The sequence below is a fragment of the Geotrypetes seraphini genome, chromosome 4, assembly GCF_902459505.1.
Source record: "Geotrypetes seraphini chromosome 4, aGeoSer1.1, whole genome shotgun sequence".
Lineage (NCBI taxonomy): Eukaryota > Metazoa > Chordata > Amphibia > Gymnophiona > Dermophiidae > Geotrypetes > Geotrypetes seraphini.
The window spans coordinates 261967642-261982597 of record NC_047087.1 but is presented as its reverse complement, the minus strand read 5'-3'; the positions used below and the strand labels follow the sequence as shown (position 1 = coordinate 261982597).

General features: G+C 45.3%; 1 protein-coding gene across 4 annotated transcripts in view; it reads left to right on the top strand.

The window, feature by feature from the left end:
- BTAF1 (B-TFIID TATA-box binding protein associated factor 1) overlaps positions 1-14956 on the top strand; it is a 394756-nt gene that overhangs the window by 267735 nt on the left and 112065 nt on the right. For all 4 annotated transcript variants that reach the window (XM_033943697.1, XM_033943698.1, XM_033943699.1 and 1 more), the window contains one exon: positions 8754-8955. In XM_033943697.1, the coding sequence (XP_033799588.1) occupies positions 8754-8955 (202 nt within the window). The remainder of the gene's footprint in view (positions 1-8753; positions 8956-14956) is intronic.

The following is a 14956-nucleotide window of genomic DNA, read 5'->3' as shown; positions in this document are numbered from 1 at the left end:
GAGGAGCATCTTCATGACCCACAGCAGTAAGATATCTGTTCCTCTTTGGCCTTCCTCTCCATTACATAAGACCAGGTTAGAAAGCTGGAGGATAACAGCATGGCAGTGCATTTGCCTCCATTGCACCCCTTTTCTAAGTGTCTGTGTAGGTCTGGAGGAAGCTCTCATGATTCCTACATCAGTCATGATTTTGCCCAGCCTGGGCAGAGTGTAGACTGGTCTGACTTGGGCAGTAAGGTACAATTTAAACTTATATGTTAATTTACTTTCCTTGAGTTCTGGCAGACCATGGAAATTATGGTGTTAAAGAATTCTGTTTGACCAAATCAGAAAACTAACAGTGAGTGTGTTGCTCACTCTGAAGGTAGTTAAAGTAGCCATGATGTATGGTATTCTCATTCTTGGGTTAGTGAGATGAATTGGTGATTTTGATTGAATCAGGTTTGGCTTTGGTGGAGAATTGGAAACTCAGTACTTGTTACCGTTAGTTGTCTTAGGTTTGACATACAAAGGATTATCACAGGACAAGCAGCCAGCATATTCTCACTGATGGGTGACATCACTGACGGAGCCCCAGTATGGGCACTTCAAGAACTTGAAAAAGTTCTTGACACCCGCACCGCGCATGCGCGAGTGCCTTCCTGCCCGACATAGGCGCGTGGAGCCAAGAAGTCGCGTTTCAACGGCTGTAGAAAAATGTTTTTATTCGCTGCCTTCCCGCTTTCTTTACCGTTGTTGGTTTGGCCTTGTGGGGCCTTATGGATTGTCATTTTATTTTCTCCCCTCTGCATGGCTCTTGTCCCAGGCTGGTTTTTCCTGCCCAATCTTCCTCCACACGGTTGTTTTGTGGTGGAACTTGTCTTCACTGACATCCCTCTGTTATTTTAGCAATGTCGGATCCTTGGCCGTGCCGTTTTTTTCTTCCCTTGCTTTTTTCCTCTTCAGCGCATTTTCATGTGTATTCTCCAGAAGCAGTTTCTTGTCGACTCCGCCAGGAATCCGGCACCAATTGACGCTGGTGATCCGGTACCCAGCGTACTTCCGGCACCGATTCTCCAGTCCACACCATCTGTGCTCTTCTTTTGGTAAGTTGGTTTTCTCCTTTGGGCTTCAGGTCATTATAGCAGTGAGTCAAGTCCTGCCGACCTTTTTTCAGACCTATATCTGGCTCCACTTCGATGTCGATGACTGTCTTGATATGGACATGTTCATCTTGGAAGCGTGGAGCGACACCAATGGTACCGATCATGAGACAAAGGTACCGGTGTTCTTTTCTTCTATTCTAGAGCCACACATATGGTACCGGTCGGGGACCATGGGTACCAGTGTTCTTTCTTTCTCCTCTGGGAGCGGTACCAGTCATAGGCCCTGGGTGCCAGTGCAGGTGCTTTTTTCTTTCTAATCTGGACCAACCCATGGGTACTGATCATGGACCTGTCCTTTTCTCCCTGCTTGGCAATGACACCATGGGTACCGGTGCCTTTTTCTCTCTCCTTGGGAATGACACCATCGGTACCGATCGGGGATCAACGGTACTGGTGTCCTTTCCCGTCTGCTCCGGTGGAGCTGTGTGCCTTGATATCGGCTTTTTTCACCTCGGGAGTGTTAACCCTTGGTACCGGCATTGTATCCATTGGTACCAGTTCTTCCTTTTTAACAGTGTTTTCTTTCATGCCCACGATTTTGGTCAGCATCTGCATGTTTTCACTGTTCCTGTGAGCAGTGTTCCCGCTAAGCTGCGTTGGCCTGCGCTCACGCACAAAATATTATATCGCAGCGCACAAGTTTCTCTTCACAGCGCACACACGCGTCGCAAAGGTAAGGGGAGGCTATAACAGCTCCTGCAGCTCTGCACTTCCCCACAATTGCCATGCTTCGGTTCCTCTTCTTCCTTCCTTCCCCCCCCCCCCCCCCCGCGGGACCCTGCGGCACCATCAACTCTTACTCCCTCTAATGTCGGCCCTGCAGCTCCAGACTTCCTCGCACCTTCTCCCCTCCCCCTTTGGATCGCTATTATTTTAAATGTTATAGCCGCAGAGCTGTATCCATCAGTGGAGATGTCTAACCTCGGCCTGCCCCGGAACTCTTACTGCAACAGTGACTTCCTGTTCCTGCCTAGACGGGCGGCTGCTGCAGTAAGAGTTCCGGGGCAGGCCGAGGTTAGACATCTCCACTGATGGATACAGCTCTGCGGCTATAACATTTAAAATAATAGCGATCCAAAGGGGGAGGGGAGAAGGTGCGAGGAAGTCTGGAGCTGCAGGGCCGACATTAGAGGGAGTAAGAGTTGATGGTGCCGCAGGGTCCCGCGGGGGGGGGGGGGGGGGGGGAAGGAAGGAAGAAGAGGAACCGAAGCATGGCAATTGTGGGGAAGTGCAGAGCTGCAGGGAAGAGTGTTGCGGTACCCAGCTGGAGGGAGAAGGAAGATGAGGGAGGGAATTAAAGGAGATGCCAGGGCTTGGAGCATAGGAGGAAGGTATGCCAGTCTAAGGGAAAAGGAAGGGGGAGATGTGAGAGCATGGAGGGGGAACGAAAGATGGAAGAAAAGGAAAGGAGAGAGATGCCAGAGAATCAGGGAAGGGGAGATACCAGACTATGAGGAGAGGTGTGGGAGAGGGAAGGCGAGGAGAGAGATGCCAGACCAATGGGGTGAAAGGAGAGATGGAAGGGGGAGGCATACAGTTTCTGGAAGGGGCATAGAAGGAGAGAAGATGCCATATAGGGGAAGAGAGACGGCAGACAGTGGATGGAAGGAAGAGAGTTACAAGAAGATGAGGAAAGGAGAAACCACAGAAGACAAAGGTAGAAAAAAATTTCTATTTATTTATTGCTTTAGGAGACATGTGTCACTGTTTCTGTGAAGCATTGTATGCAGAGTCCAGCTTCTTGCTGGTTCAATTTAACCTTTGTCTATGTATTTTTATTTTATCCCCCCTTTTACAAAACTGTGAAGCGTTTTTAGCACCAGCCTTGGTGGTAGCAGCTCTGATGCTCAGAATTTTATGAGCATCAGAGCTGTTACCTCCGTAGCTAAAATCCACACTACAGTTTTGTAAAAGAGGGAGGGGTTAGTTTGTGATTACATATTCCTTACTAGGCGAAGGTGTTTTCTGTGTTCTGTGTGTTTTCTGTTAGGATTGACGGTGTAGGATTGATCTGTGCTGGTCTGGCTTGTTTAGTTTTACAATGGGTGTATTGATGTACTGCTCACTGCAATATGTAAGATGCTGCCTTTTCCTAGGTACTCATGTGTGACGTGTGGTTTGTTACTAAAAATCATGTTTTTCTTACAGATGGGGGGGGTGCCAAAAAATGATGGGCCCCGGATGTTACATATGCTAGGTACGCCACTGTATGTAAAGATACCAGAAAGCTGGCGTAGCAAAAACTTCTAAGTTTTGAGTATTTAACCCTCCCACAATCTCACGGGCACTCGTTTCAAGTTTATTGAGATTTTGATTTAAACGCAATATCAAATATTTTCAATGCGTATAACAAAAATAAATTTGGGGAAATAAATAAAACCATTTGAACCAGTGTTCCCGCTAAGCTGCGCTGGCGCACAAAATATTACATCGCAGCGCACACGTTTCTCGTCACAGCGCACAATCGGAAGAGGCGTACGGCAGATGGCAGGGCGGCGAGAGGAGAATCGGGCGAGTTGGCTCATAACTTGCTGGCGCCCGATATTTTTGGCTCACGGTGAAAAAAGTTTGCTCACAACACCCGCCCGCTTAGAGGGAACACTGCCTGTGAGTGATGTCGACGTTTCTAATGGGTGTCGACCTCCCTGCTCGATGTCAACTTCTCTATCGACACCATGTTATTGTCGTCAGTTCTGATCGATGTCGCAGTCCATATCGACATCCAGGTCGAGGTCGGACTTTCTTATCGACATCGACATGTTCAATTGTGCTCCAGTTGTTTGGATTCTCAGCCCTCTCGACACCGTCTCTTCCAGGGTTGCCCGGTTCAGTTTTTTGATTCTGGGGACATTTTCAAGTGAGTTTTCTCTGCTTTTGTTGACTCCTATCCCGTGACACCAGTTGTCCTTGTAGTTACTGTTGTCGGTGTTGTATCGATTCCTCCATGGTCTTGGTTTTGACTGGTTGAGAAGCTTGGGGTGTCTTTTGGAACTACGCCCCATCTCTCTCTCAAGTGGTGGGTGCTTCTTCATCACATGTGCTTTTTTCCCTTGAGTGGGGTTCGCAAAGCCTTCATAATTGCATGACACATCGTTTTTTACAGACCCTTTAGGGAACTTTCTGTACATGCATTCCTTTGGGAGTTGACTTTGTATAGTCATTTCTTTCCCTAGATAATCTCTTTTCCTTCCTTCTACTTATCTCCTCAAGGGTGGTTTGCTTTCCTTCCTTGATCTCTATCGGGACTTTTTTGGCACGCCCTATGAAGCAATTAACATGTGTCTTTGTTTTCCTCCTGGTGAAGTTCTCTTCCCGGCTAGTGCATAGGCCTCTGTCTTTCTGGGCAGAGTGGACATGGCTAGGGACTGTTAGCCAAATGGGCTCCTAGATTCCTCTACTGCATTTATGGTTTTGCTTGGCATGCAATTGTGTACACATTCCATGTAGCCACTTTCACTTTCAGTCCCTGTTTTTGCAGATCTGTTTTTTGCGGATCTGGTCTGCGTCTGAATGTTTGTTTTTTATCATTACTCACCAGGACAGATTCTTGCATATGTCTGATTTAGGGTGGTGTTCTTGGGGCTGTGCTGGAACATGTTTCCTCTAAATTATAGACCTGGTGAGTTTCTCTGGCCGCATCTGTGTAGCAGTTTTCACTTTCACGGCGGCTGTCTTATCAGTCTTCATGTACTCCTACCAGCCTAGGCTCTCTGAGTTTTCTTCATGTGGAGACTTTATTCATTTCATCTTTTCACCCTGCTGTCAAACCCTGTTTTCTTTTGAGTGTCTGCGTGAGATCTTAGGCCAGGGGTGTCCAATGTCGGTCCTCGAGGGCCGCAGTCCAGTCGGATTTTCAGGATTTCCCCAATGAATATACATGAGGTCTATTTGCATGCACTGCTTTCATTGTATGCTAATAGATCTCATGCATATTCATTGGGGAAATTCTGAAAACCCGACTGGATTGCGGCCCTCGAGGACCTACACTGGACACCCCTGTCTTAGGCAGTCCTTCTTGTTTTCTCCTGCTAATTCCCATCAAAGGGTGCTCTCCAATTACTAGTCTTTCTCTTACTTGTCAAAGCCACTGGATGACTCTGTTTTTTCTGGATTTCAGACCTCTTTGCTCTACTGTCTGCTTTTCCAGGCAGCCGCTACAGGCTCCAATTCATACGGCTTTTGAGCTGTGTTTTTCAACTGCTCTCCTTACCAGTTTTGGGTTTTTTTCTTCCCAGCTTATTCAGGGGGGGTGCCTGTGCTGGCCAAATCTATTCGACTATAGAGCCTTCTTGTCTTTCCATTTTTTGAACATCTGTTTTTTTTACCCGGTTGTTTTTTCCCTGAGAGATGATTTAGATCCTTCTTAATCACTCATCTCATTTTCTTTAGCTTTTCATTTTCCGTACCCGTATTCATGTCTGTGTTTCTTTGGGGTACTTCTTGACTCCACTCTTCTGAGAGTGTTTCTTTTTCCAGATTGTTTTCAATCTTAAACATGTTATTTCTTTTGAACAACAGGCATTCTTCTGTTTCTGTTATGCCACCGGTCGGACTACATTCTTGTACTCCTCAGTGGTATTTTGTTTTCCAATGGTACCAGGCGAGGGCTTGTATCTCAAAGCTTGTATATCTTTGATCTCCTCTAGTCTCTACGAAGGTTCCCTTTTCTTTTTGTTATCTCCTTGCATGGTCTTCATGCGTGCTGCATCTAATTTCTGCCTGGGGGGGTTCATATGGGTATTCTGCAGCTTCAGGGTCTTTCAACTGCCAGGCATCGGATTTTTCCCATTGTTTTCCTAATTTTTTCTAATGCTATTTTTAGGACCTCATGATTTTCATCATCTATTCTGTCCTCGAGTCCTTCCTTGCACAGTCAATTCAGAGGTTTTACACTAAATGTAATTGAGCAAGGGGTCTAGGGCTCTCTCCTGTTATGTCAGGAGGCCCTGTTTTTGTGACTTTGGGGAGCTGAATTCTCTAGCAGCCAATTTCAGCAGGATTCTTTAATCCTTTGACTCTAGGATTTTTCTTTGTCTGGCCACGGTTATCTTTCTCCTGGATTGGGCGGGCATATTTTTATATGCATTCCCTTCGCTTCTTCTCCTGTTGAGCTTTTTCATCAAGCTCACGAGAGCTGTTATCACCATGATGCATGGTGACCCAGTCAACATGGTTTCTCTCTTCTTTGTCCACTCAAATTTTGGGAGCCCTTTCTTCTTTTCATTTTCCTGCTCGGTTCACTCCGACTCAGGAAGCTTTGATTTCTTCCAATCTTCATTGTTTTTTTCTTTGGGCTGTGTCCATTTCATTTACATCTTTCTCAGCCCGTTCGTTGATTTCTACCAGGACACCAGCCACTCGCCCTTGTTGATATCAAAAGTGGTTTCATTTTCTTTCCTGGTGTCTTTTTCTCTGCTTGTTTCCACCTTCCTAACTGGTGATATTTTTTCTTTGTTTGATTCTAGTCTCAAGTCTATAGCTCTCAGACTTCTTTTTAATGCTATTGCATTTTTCCCCTTGATCTGTCGAGGAGCAACCTCTTTCTGATTTCTTCTCTGGTTCCCAGGCTCATGACAGGGTTTTTTTTCATGTGTGTAACTACATCTCTTTCCTTCTTCTGTTATCTGGACTATTCCTGTGGTTCTTTCCTGGTTGTTGATGCTACCATTTGTAACAATGGCGTCGGCTCCACTTGAGTTTATTTCCTGGAAAATGGTTTTTCCTTATGTCTCTCGCCTCTTCCAGGGGGATCGGTGAGTTTCATGTCCTGCTAGCAGCTTCATCCTTATCAGTCTTTCATCAAGCCAAGGTGATTCTGTGTTCATATCCACAGTATCTTCTACTATTTTCATTTCGCTCAGTCAGTTCTTCTGTCTGTGTTTCCTGCACCTCGTTTTTCCTACGAGGATCCTGGCTTTATATGTTTTCTCCTATAAGTGGTTTTTTGTCCTCCTGGTTACGCAGGTCAGAGCCGCAGTGATTTTCATCCAAACTTTTCTTTTGATTCAACTCAGTTTGGATATCCTATATTAATGGGAATGATTTTCGCTTGGCTGATTGCCTCTCTTTCATTCTTTACTCAGACTGGCCTGGCACAGGGATATTGTGTCCCAGTCCCTAAGTTCGTATTCTGGCAGCTTTTGTGTTTTCCTTATAGTTACATTACTGAGGAACTCTATACATCTGCCACTTGGTCCTCAGTTCATTCCTTCACTTCTCACTCTTGTCTGTTTTTTCTCTCCAGATGAGATGGGCACGTCAGCCGTTATGTTTTCCAATTGTATTTCTTTGGCCAACTCTCCCACCATCCCATCTCTGTTAGCTTGGAGGTCACCCATCAGTGAGAATATGCTGCCTGCTTGTCCTGGGATAAAGCACAGTTACTTACCATAACAGGTGTTATCCAGGGACAGCAGGCAGATATTCTCACAACCCACCCACCTCCCCGGGTTGGCTTCTTAGCTGGCTTATCTTAACTGAGGGACCACGTGCCTACGTCGGGCGGGAAGGCACTCGCGCATGCGCGGTGCGGACGTCAAGAACTTTTTCAAGTTCTTGAAGTGTCCGTACCGGGGCTCCGTCAGTGACGTCACCCATCATTGAGAATATCTGCCTGCTGTCCCTGGATAACACCAGTTAAGGTAAGTAACTATGCTATTGGGCAGCACTAGCTCCCTATAAGGGAACATTGTCACTCTGAATATTTTTTAATCTGTCTCAGTCTGAGGGCAGGCGGACACAATCCACTTGCCTGGTAAGATTCATGGAAAGGAAATAATAGGTAAGTTTAAATGTCACCTTTTATCAAGTTTCAAGTTTTATTAAAAATTTGATTAATCGCCTAAACAAAGTTTCAAGGCGATGAACAATAAAATACAACCAATAGGTTTAATTTTTGCTTTTTACAAAGATCAACACTTACAGAACAAGGACTGGAGACTTACTGTTACAATAGGGTAATAAGGGGAAGAACTACAATATAAAAATAAGAAAGAACATAAAAGGGGAAAATAAAAGGAAAGGGCGCAATTAGTGTCTAAAATTCTGCTAAAATAAATAATTTAAAATTAACAGTCCTTGATGTCCTGAAAAGGACGCTCAAGCATTAAATGCATCTCTAAATAAAAAAGTTTTTAATTTAGATTTGAATCGATCCAATGATGGTTCTTCTCTTAGATCCAGAACCAGAACGTACACAGGTAAGGCTAGACCCAGTTAGGGCACTAATCTTTGACCTAAGGGCCGCCGCAGGAGCAGACTGCTGGGCACGATGGACCACTGGTCTGACCCAGCAGCGGCAATTCTTATGTTCTTATCCAATGGAGCAGCATTCCAAAGAGATGGGGCAGTTACCAAAAAAGATAGATGTACGTAATGTGTATATATGGTTAAGAGAGGGAACAGATAGAAGGTGAGTTGAAAAAGAACGTAGGACTCTTGAGGGATTATGGGGGGATCAAAAGTCTATTTATGAATTCAGGACAGTTAGTAGTACACGTTTTAAATGTCAAAAGAAGAATTTTATAAGTTATCCTGTGTCCTGTTGGTAACCAGTGTGCCCTTTTCAGTAATGGGGTAACATGATCATATAATTTCTTTTCTCTTCAGCTGATACAGAATTTGCCACACCTATGTACATGCCTACAACACCCCTACACTGCTGTCAGACATATGGCTGCTCGTTGCATAGGAGTGCTGAGCAAAATAGCTACAATGGAAATAATGAATGTATTTCTTAAAGAAGTTCTGCCGTGGCTTGGAGCAATCAATGACAATACTAAACAAGAGGGAGCAATTGAAGCACTTGCCTGTATCCTTTTCTTTAACTATGGGAGATCATGCCCAAATTATTTTAGAATATAAGGGTTGCTAATACCTGGACATCCAATATCACTGAAAAGATAGGTCTCTTATTTTTGTTGAGAGAATGTTGGTATATGAAGCAGCTCTGTGGCTGCAATATGCGGTGTTTGCTGGGCTGCCATATGAAAGACTTGGGTTAAATTCCCAGATCAATTGCTTTATTCTTTGATTTCATCAAGAGCTACAGTAGAGAGTTGCGCAGGGACAGAGATCAAACCCATCCCCGCTGGAATCAAATCCTTAACCGCTGCAATCAAATCCGTTCTTGCCTGTCCCCGCTGCAGTCTCTTCCATCCTCACCTGGCCCCATAAACTTCAGAAGTAGTTGTTTTATTTAATTATGCTACTAAATTGGAGGATTTGGTAGAAACCCATTTACAAATAAACAAAGACATTTTATTAATTTGGAAATATTAATTGGGAAGCATACATACTTTGTAAATGGGGTCTGCCAGAGCCTGTAATGTAAACATAAAATATAAATACTCCAGCTGATAGGACTATCATGCTATGTCAGCTGAAGACATCCTCTGAAGGTGGCCAAAAATCCCTTTTACCAAGCTTGGCAGGCAACAGCAGAATCCCTAAGTCACAGATGCTGGTACCTCAGTGGCTCAAGATTTCTCCCAGCGACTGCTTTGCTTAGTAGAAGAGAGTTCTGGCCACCTTTGGAGGAGGGTCCTCAGCTGGCGGTGCTTAGGGATCCCCCACCAGCTACAGCAAGGGTCAGCAAATACTTCAACACTGGAGAAATGAAACCAGAAATGCATTTCCTTTTCTGTTGAACACAGTACAAAGACCTCTGCTATATACATTTACCAAAGTTAACATATTTCAATCAATAAATTCCTTTTTAAAAAAAAACCCCAAAAAACCTTTTTGTTATCCTTAGACAAGCAGGCAGTATATTCTCACATGTGGGTGACATCATCCAGGGAGCCCAGCACAGATTGTGGTAAAGTGTACTGTCACTTTAAGCTTTTAACAAAACTTCAAGACTTCCCGGAATGTTCATGCGTGAGTGCCTTCCCACCTGATGCCGGCTTGCGAGGTCTCCAGTTTTCCATTTTCCATGGAGTGAAGAAGACGAATCTCAACTAGAGGTCTGCACAGGAACAGAGATTGCGGGACTCCCACGGGGACTCCTCTTAGGCCCATGGGGACGCCTCCCAGACCCACAGGACTCCCACAGGGACCCCTGCAAGGCTGACGGGACTCCCATGGGGATGGAACAGGGGTTCCTCTCCCAACTCAAGGCCTATCTAATTTTCGGTCTGGCACTGTGCTTATCTCTCGACGAATCAGCAGCAACAGTCTGTCACGTAGACATGGAGCTCAGCACGTAGGCAGTAAGCTCAGCACAGGCACACATTGGTTCAGCTGCAGCACAACGGCCCAATCACAAATGACCTCAGAGTTCTAAGGTCGTTTGTGATTGGCCTGTTGTGCTGCAGCTGAATCAGTGTGTGCCTGTGCTGAGCTCACTGCCTATATGATGAACTACAGAGGAGGGAGAGCCAGTGGCTGAGTTGCTGCTTCTGTGGAGTTGCGGCGCTTCACTTTTCGTTGCCTTTTCATGCACGTCTAAGGCACTGCTTTATGCAGCCACGTAAATGAGGAGTGGGATGGCTCTCTGGCTCCCAGCTGCATTCTGCCCTTCCCCCACCTAAGCTGGCCAAAGTCAGGTTAGTGGGGGAGGGGGAAAGGTTTGGCGGATGCTGGGACTTGGCATGCATGTGACAGGTGGGGAAGGAAAGAGAGGAGAGTCAATTTGGCCCACAGGTTAGGCAGGGGTGGGCTTGGGATTGTGGGGGACAGCTAAGGGGAAGGGAGAGGGAAGTGACAGGCAGGCCAGGGTGAGGAGAAGAAAGAGTGAAAGCTAGCATGAAGGGAAAGAGTGAGGTGACAGGGAGAGGAGGGGGGGCACAAGATAACAGAGACAAGTAAGCAGGCAGTATGGCTAAGGTGACCACTTGAACGGGACCGTCCCGTTGTCTCCACACACAGCTTCCCTCCCTCCAGCGCCCGATTCAACACTCCCCCCCCCCCAGTCTGCCGCTGCTGTTGCTTACCAGCCTCCCTCCAGCGCCGATTCAAACCCCCCCCCCCAGTCCACCGCCGCCGCTGCTTGCCACCCAGAAGCCTTCTTCCCAACGTCAATTCTGATGTTGGAGAGGAAGTCCTGGGCCAGCCAATCGTTTGGGGGGGGAGAGAAGACTTGTAGGCCTGGTGCTTGTGCAGTGCAGTTGTTGCACGCACCTTGATGTTGCTGGGTCAGGGAAGCAGGGTGCATGGAGGCAAGGGAAGCAGGGTGGCTTGGCTTGTCGAGGGGGAAGGGGGAAGCAGGCTGCATCGGGGAAGCAGGGTGGCTTGGGGGGCAGGGAGAGAGAAAGAAATGAAAGAGAGGATGCACAATCAGAAGGAAGTGCAACCAGAGACTCATGAAATAACCAGATAACAAAGGTAGGAAAAATGATTTTATTTTAAATTTAGTGATCAAAATGTGTCACTTTTAAGAATTTATATCTGCTGTCTATATTTGCATTATATTTAATGGGATCCGGAGGGGAATGGATATGGGGGTCCTGTCCCATTTTGAGGAAAATAATAAATGGTCACATTAAGCATGGCTAACATGAGAACTAGAAAAAGGGACAGATGACGACCATCATGAGGGGTAGGGAGAATGAGGCAATGGTGACACGGAGCATGGGATGACAGGTGGCTAGAAAATAAGGTAGCAGACAGGCCAGCGAAGGTGATAGCCTTCTACCTTGGGCAGAGAGAGAGGTAGGGAGAGTGAAGTGGCAGGCTGGATGGGGTGAAGGGGAAGGGAGAGAATCTGGTGCCAGGAACAGGCATAAGGGGTACAGAGATGATGGTGACAGCCAGGCAGGCCTTCCAGGATCAGGGGTAGAGAGAGTATGGTGATGGTGACAAGGAAGCAAGTGGGCCAATGTGAGGGGTAGGGAGGTTGTGTTCTGTATGTGTGAAAAGGACTGTTTTCTTTTAGCATTGACTGTACAGGATCGATCTGTATTAATCTGGCTTCAGTTTAACAATGGGTATATTGATGTTCTAATGCTCACTGCAGTGTTTATGATGCTCCCTTTTCCTAGGTACACCCTTGCTGTGTGACTCATGGATTATTAGTAAAAATATTTTTATAGAGAGGGGGGGTGTTAAAAAATTATTGTATTTTATTGTTGGTTTAAATAAACTAAGACAAAAAAATCAAAACTTTCTGAAGTAATTGCTGCTTTTTATGGGGACAGGTAACTTTTATGGGGGGGATGGGCGGGGACAGAGGGGATTCCTCACAGGGATGGGCGGAGATGGAAGGTATTACTTGCGAGGACGGAGGGGATTTTGGTGGGGACGGGTGGGATTGCTGTCCCCGCGCAACTCTCTAATCTCAACTTTGTTTCTTTGTGTTTGCCTTCCCACTACATTTTTTTTAAGAAAGTTGTTGTTTCCCTTTCTTCATTGGTTTTTTATTTTCTATCTTATAAAAATATATATATATGTTTTAAGTTTTGGTGTCAAGGGGCCTTTAGACAAATTTAAAGCCTTTGCCCCTAATGTCAGCCTTCTTTTACTCCACCACAGTATCGTCCTCTTTGGCTGGTCCTGACTCTGGGCTACCTATAAAAAAACTTAAAAACTGCCAGAATGTTTTTTCTTCTCTTTCAGAAATATTAGGCCTGGAGTCGGATTTCCAGCAACTTGGACTTTTCTTTTGTGTCTATACCTGTGGACTTCAACATCAATTAGTGTCATTGGCATATCTAGCATTGAGTCTCTTGATGCATGCCTCTCATCTATGCCATCATTTTTCAATGCAGGCTGTCATTTTTTAAGTTCACTTATTGAGGCAACCACACTTCAACATCTACTGCACCTTCAGTACCAGCTAGCAGCATGCAGTACCAGTGCCTCCTTTTCATACATTGAGGTCGATCCCAGAGGCATAGGCATTTTCAGTACTGAGTCTCTCAATGCATGCCTTTCATAGATGTCATCATTTCTCAATGCAGGTTGTCGGTTCTGAAGCGTACTGCCTCTTCAGGTATTGACACTTAGAAACCCTGCTGAACATTTGTACCAACTTTATGGCATATGGTATGGTATTGGCATATGGTATCTATTCACTTTCTTCAAAATCAGAGGACTATGTGCCGCATTGAATTAGCTTCCACAGCATCAGCAGTACCGACAGATGAGCCAACGGTTCTGGTGCACTCCTTCCAGGATCAACTCAAGGAGTTCTTTACGATGGGTATTAGTGACAATTTCAAGTTTCATGCAACATCAATGCTAACATTGAATCTCTCGGTACTGGCCCACACTGAACATAGCACATAGAGGCCCACGGGTACAGACTCCAGTTTTTTCATCAAATCATTGATGAGCATCACTCCAGTGCGGCAGCAGTCTACAGCCTGACTGCCTACCATCAGATGCTAAACTCAGTCAGACCTGGCTAGTACCTGGATAGTAGACCGCCTGACAAAAGTATACCAGGAACTAAACACTAAGAGATCTCATGATGGGTGGCAGTAACAACAGTGGAGCCATACTCTGCATGGGAGAAGGAACTGGCAAACCACTCCTGTTCTCTGCTAGGAAACATTGCAAGGTGGATTTTCCATTGTGTTGTCATGAGTCAGTGGCCAACTCAGAGGTATAAACTATCCCTCATCTTTTCATCAAACAAATACTCCTCGACGCTTCTCAATCCAGAATCTTTTGAGGTACTAGCTATGGCTTCTGACCTGTCTTCTGACACTTGAGTGTGAGCCTACATTATCTGCTCCAGGATCCTATGAAACCCTATCAAATCCTTGTCCCTTTTTCCTTCAGTATGCCAGGTGCCTAAAGATAAGCTCTGTCTCTCAAATTGGAGTCAGTTACTAAATCCAGAGCAAAGATCCTTGATCCCTTCAATTATGATGAGCTTCCTTCAGAACTTCTTCAGTTCCTTCTGTACTCTCCTTCAAGGTGTGCCATTTAAGAACTGGGAGACTCCTCTTTCTCTTACTGTTGCTCCCAGCATGTTTGACGTGACCCTCCACTGAAAGTTTCCTGATTTTCAGCTGTGCATACTGATTTTCTTGGGCCGGATCATTGATTTCGCCATAATCTACACTTTGATACTGGAATTTTTCCTCATTGTTCTCTGCTGCATATACTCACATTAACAGCATCATTGAATACTATTGCATGGATCCACCATGGGTGTAGAGCCTGTAAGGTGGTAGTCCCTTTTTCTCTGCACTATAACCATGAAGTCAACAGGACATGTTTTTCTGCATATTTTAGAGCCTATTAAGCATGGCATGACTCTTCTGTTTGTCACCCCATCAAAACTGTAGAACGGACTAGGATGGATCATCTATCCCATCCATCACAACAGCTCTGCTTATTACATTACTAGGACTCTGACGGAGGGATCCAATCTGGGTGTAGAGCCTGTTAAGTTGGATTCCCTCCCACATTTTGTCAGAGAGCTTCACTATCGGTGTACAGCCTTTCATGTGCATCTCCTTCCTTTCTTTGACTGTCATCCACATTCTCCGCTGAAACTCGCTGATGGAGACTACTATACATAAGGTTCACTAATTATGTTCCCTCAGCAGGATCAACCAGGTTCTTCAATACAGAACATATTCCACTGTACTAGCAATGCTAATACAGTACTCTGGGAGATATTCACACTATTTTTTTAGAATATATTACCCTACTATTCCTTTACTAATGTCAAACAGACAATGTCAGGATCATCTACTTCTTTATTCTAAAGACCTTGGAGGCTTGAAACTGGCTATAGGGGAGGAGGAGACCAATGCAAATCCTATTTAGGATGCTTTATCTTTTTTTTTTCTCTGCCTTCACTAAGATCTACCTTTATAATCCTAGACCTGTTCTTAAACCTTTCCTCGTCCATT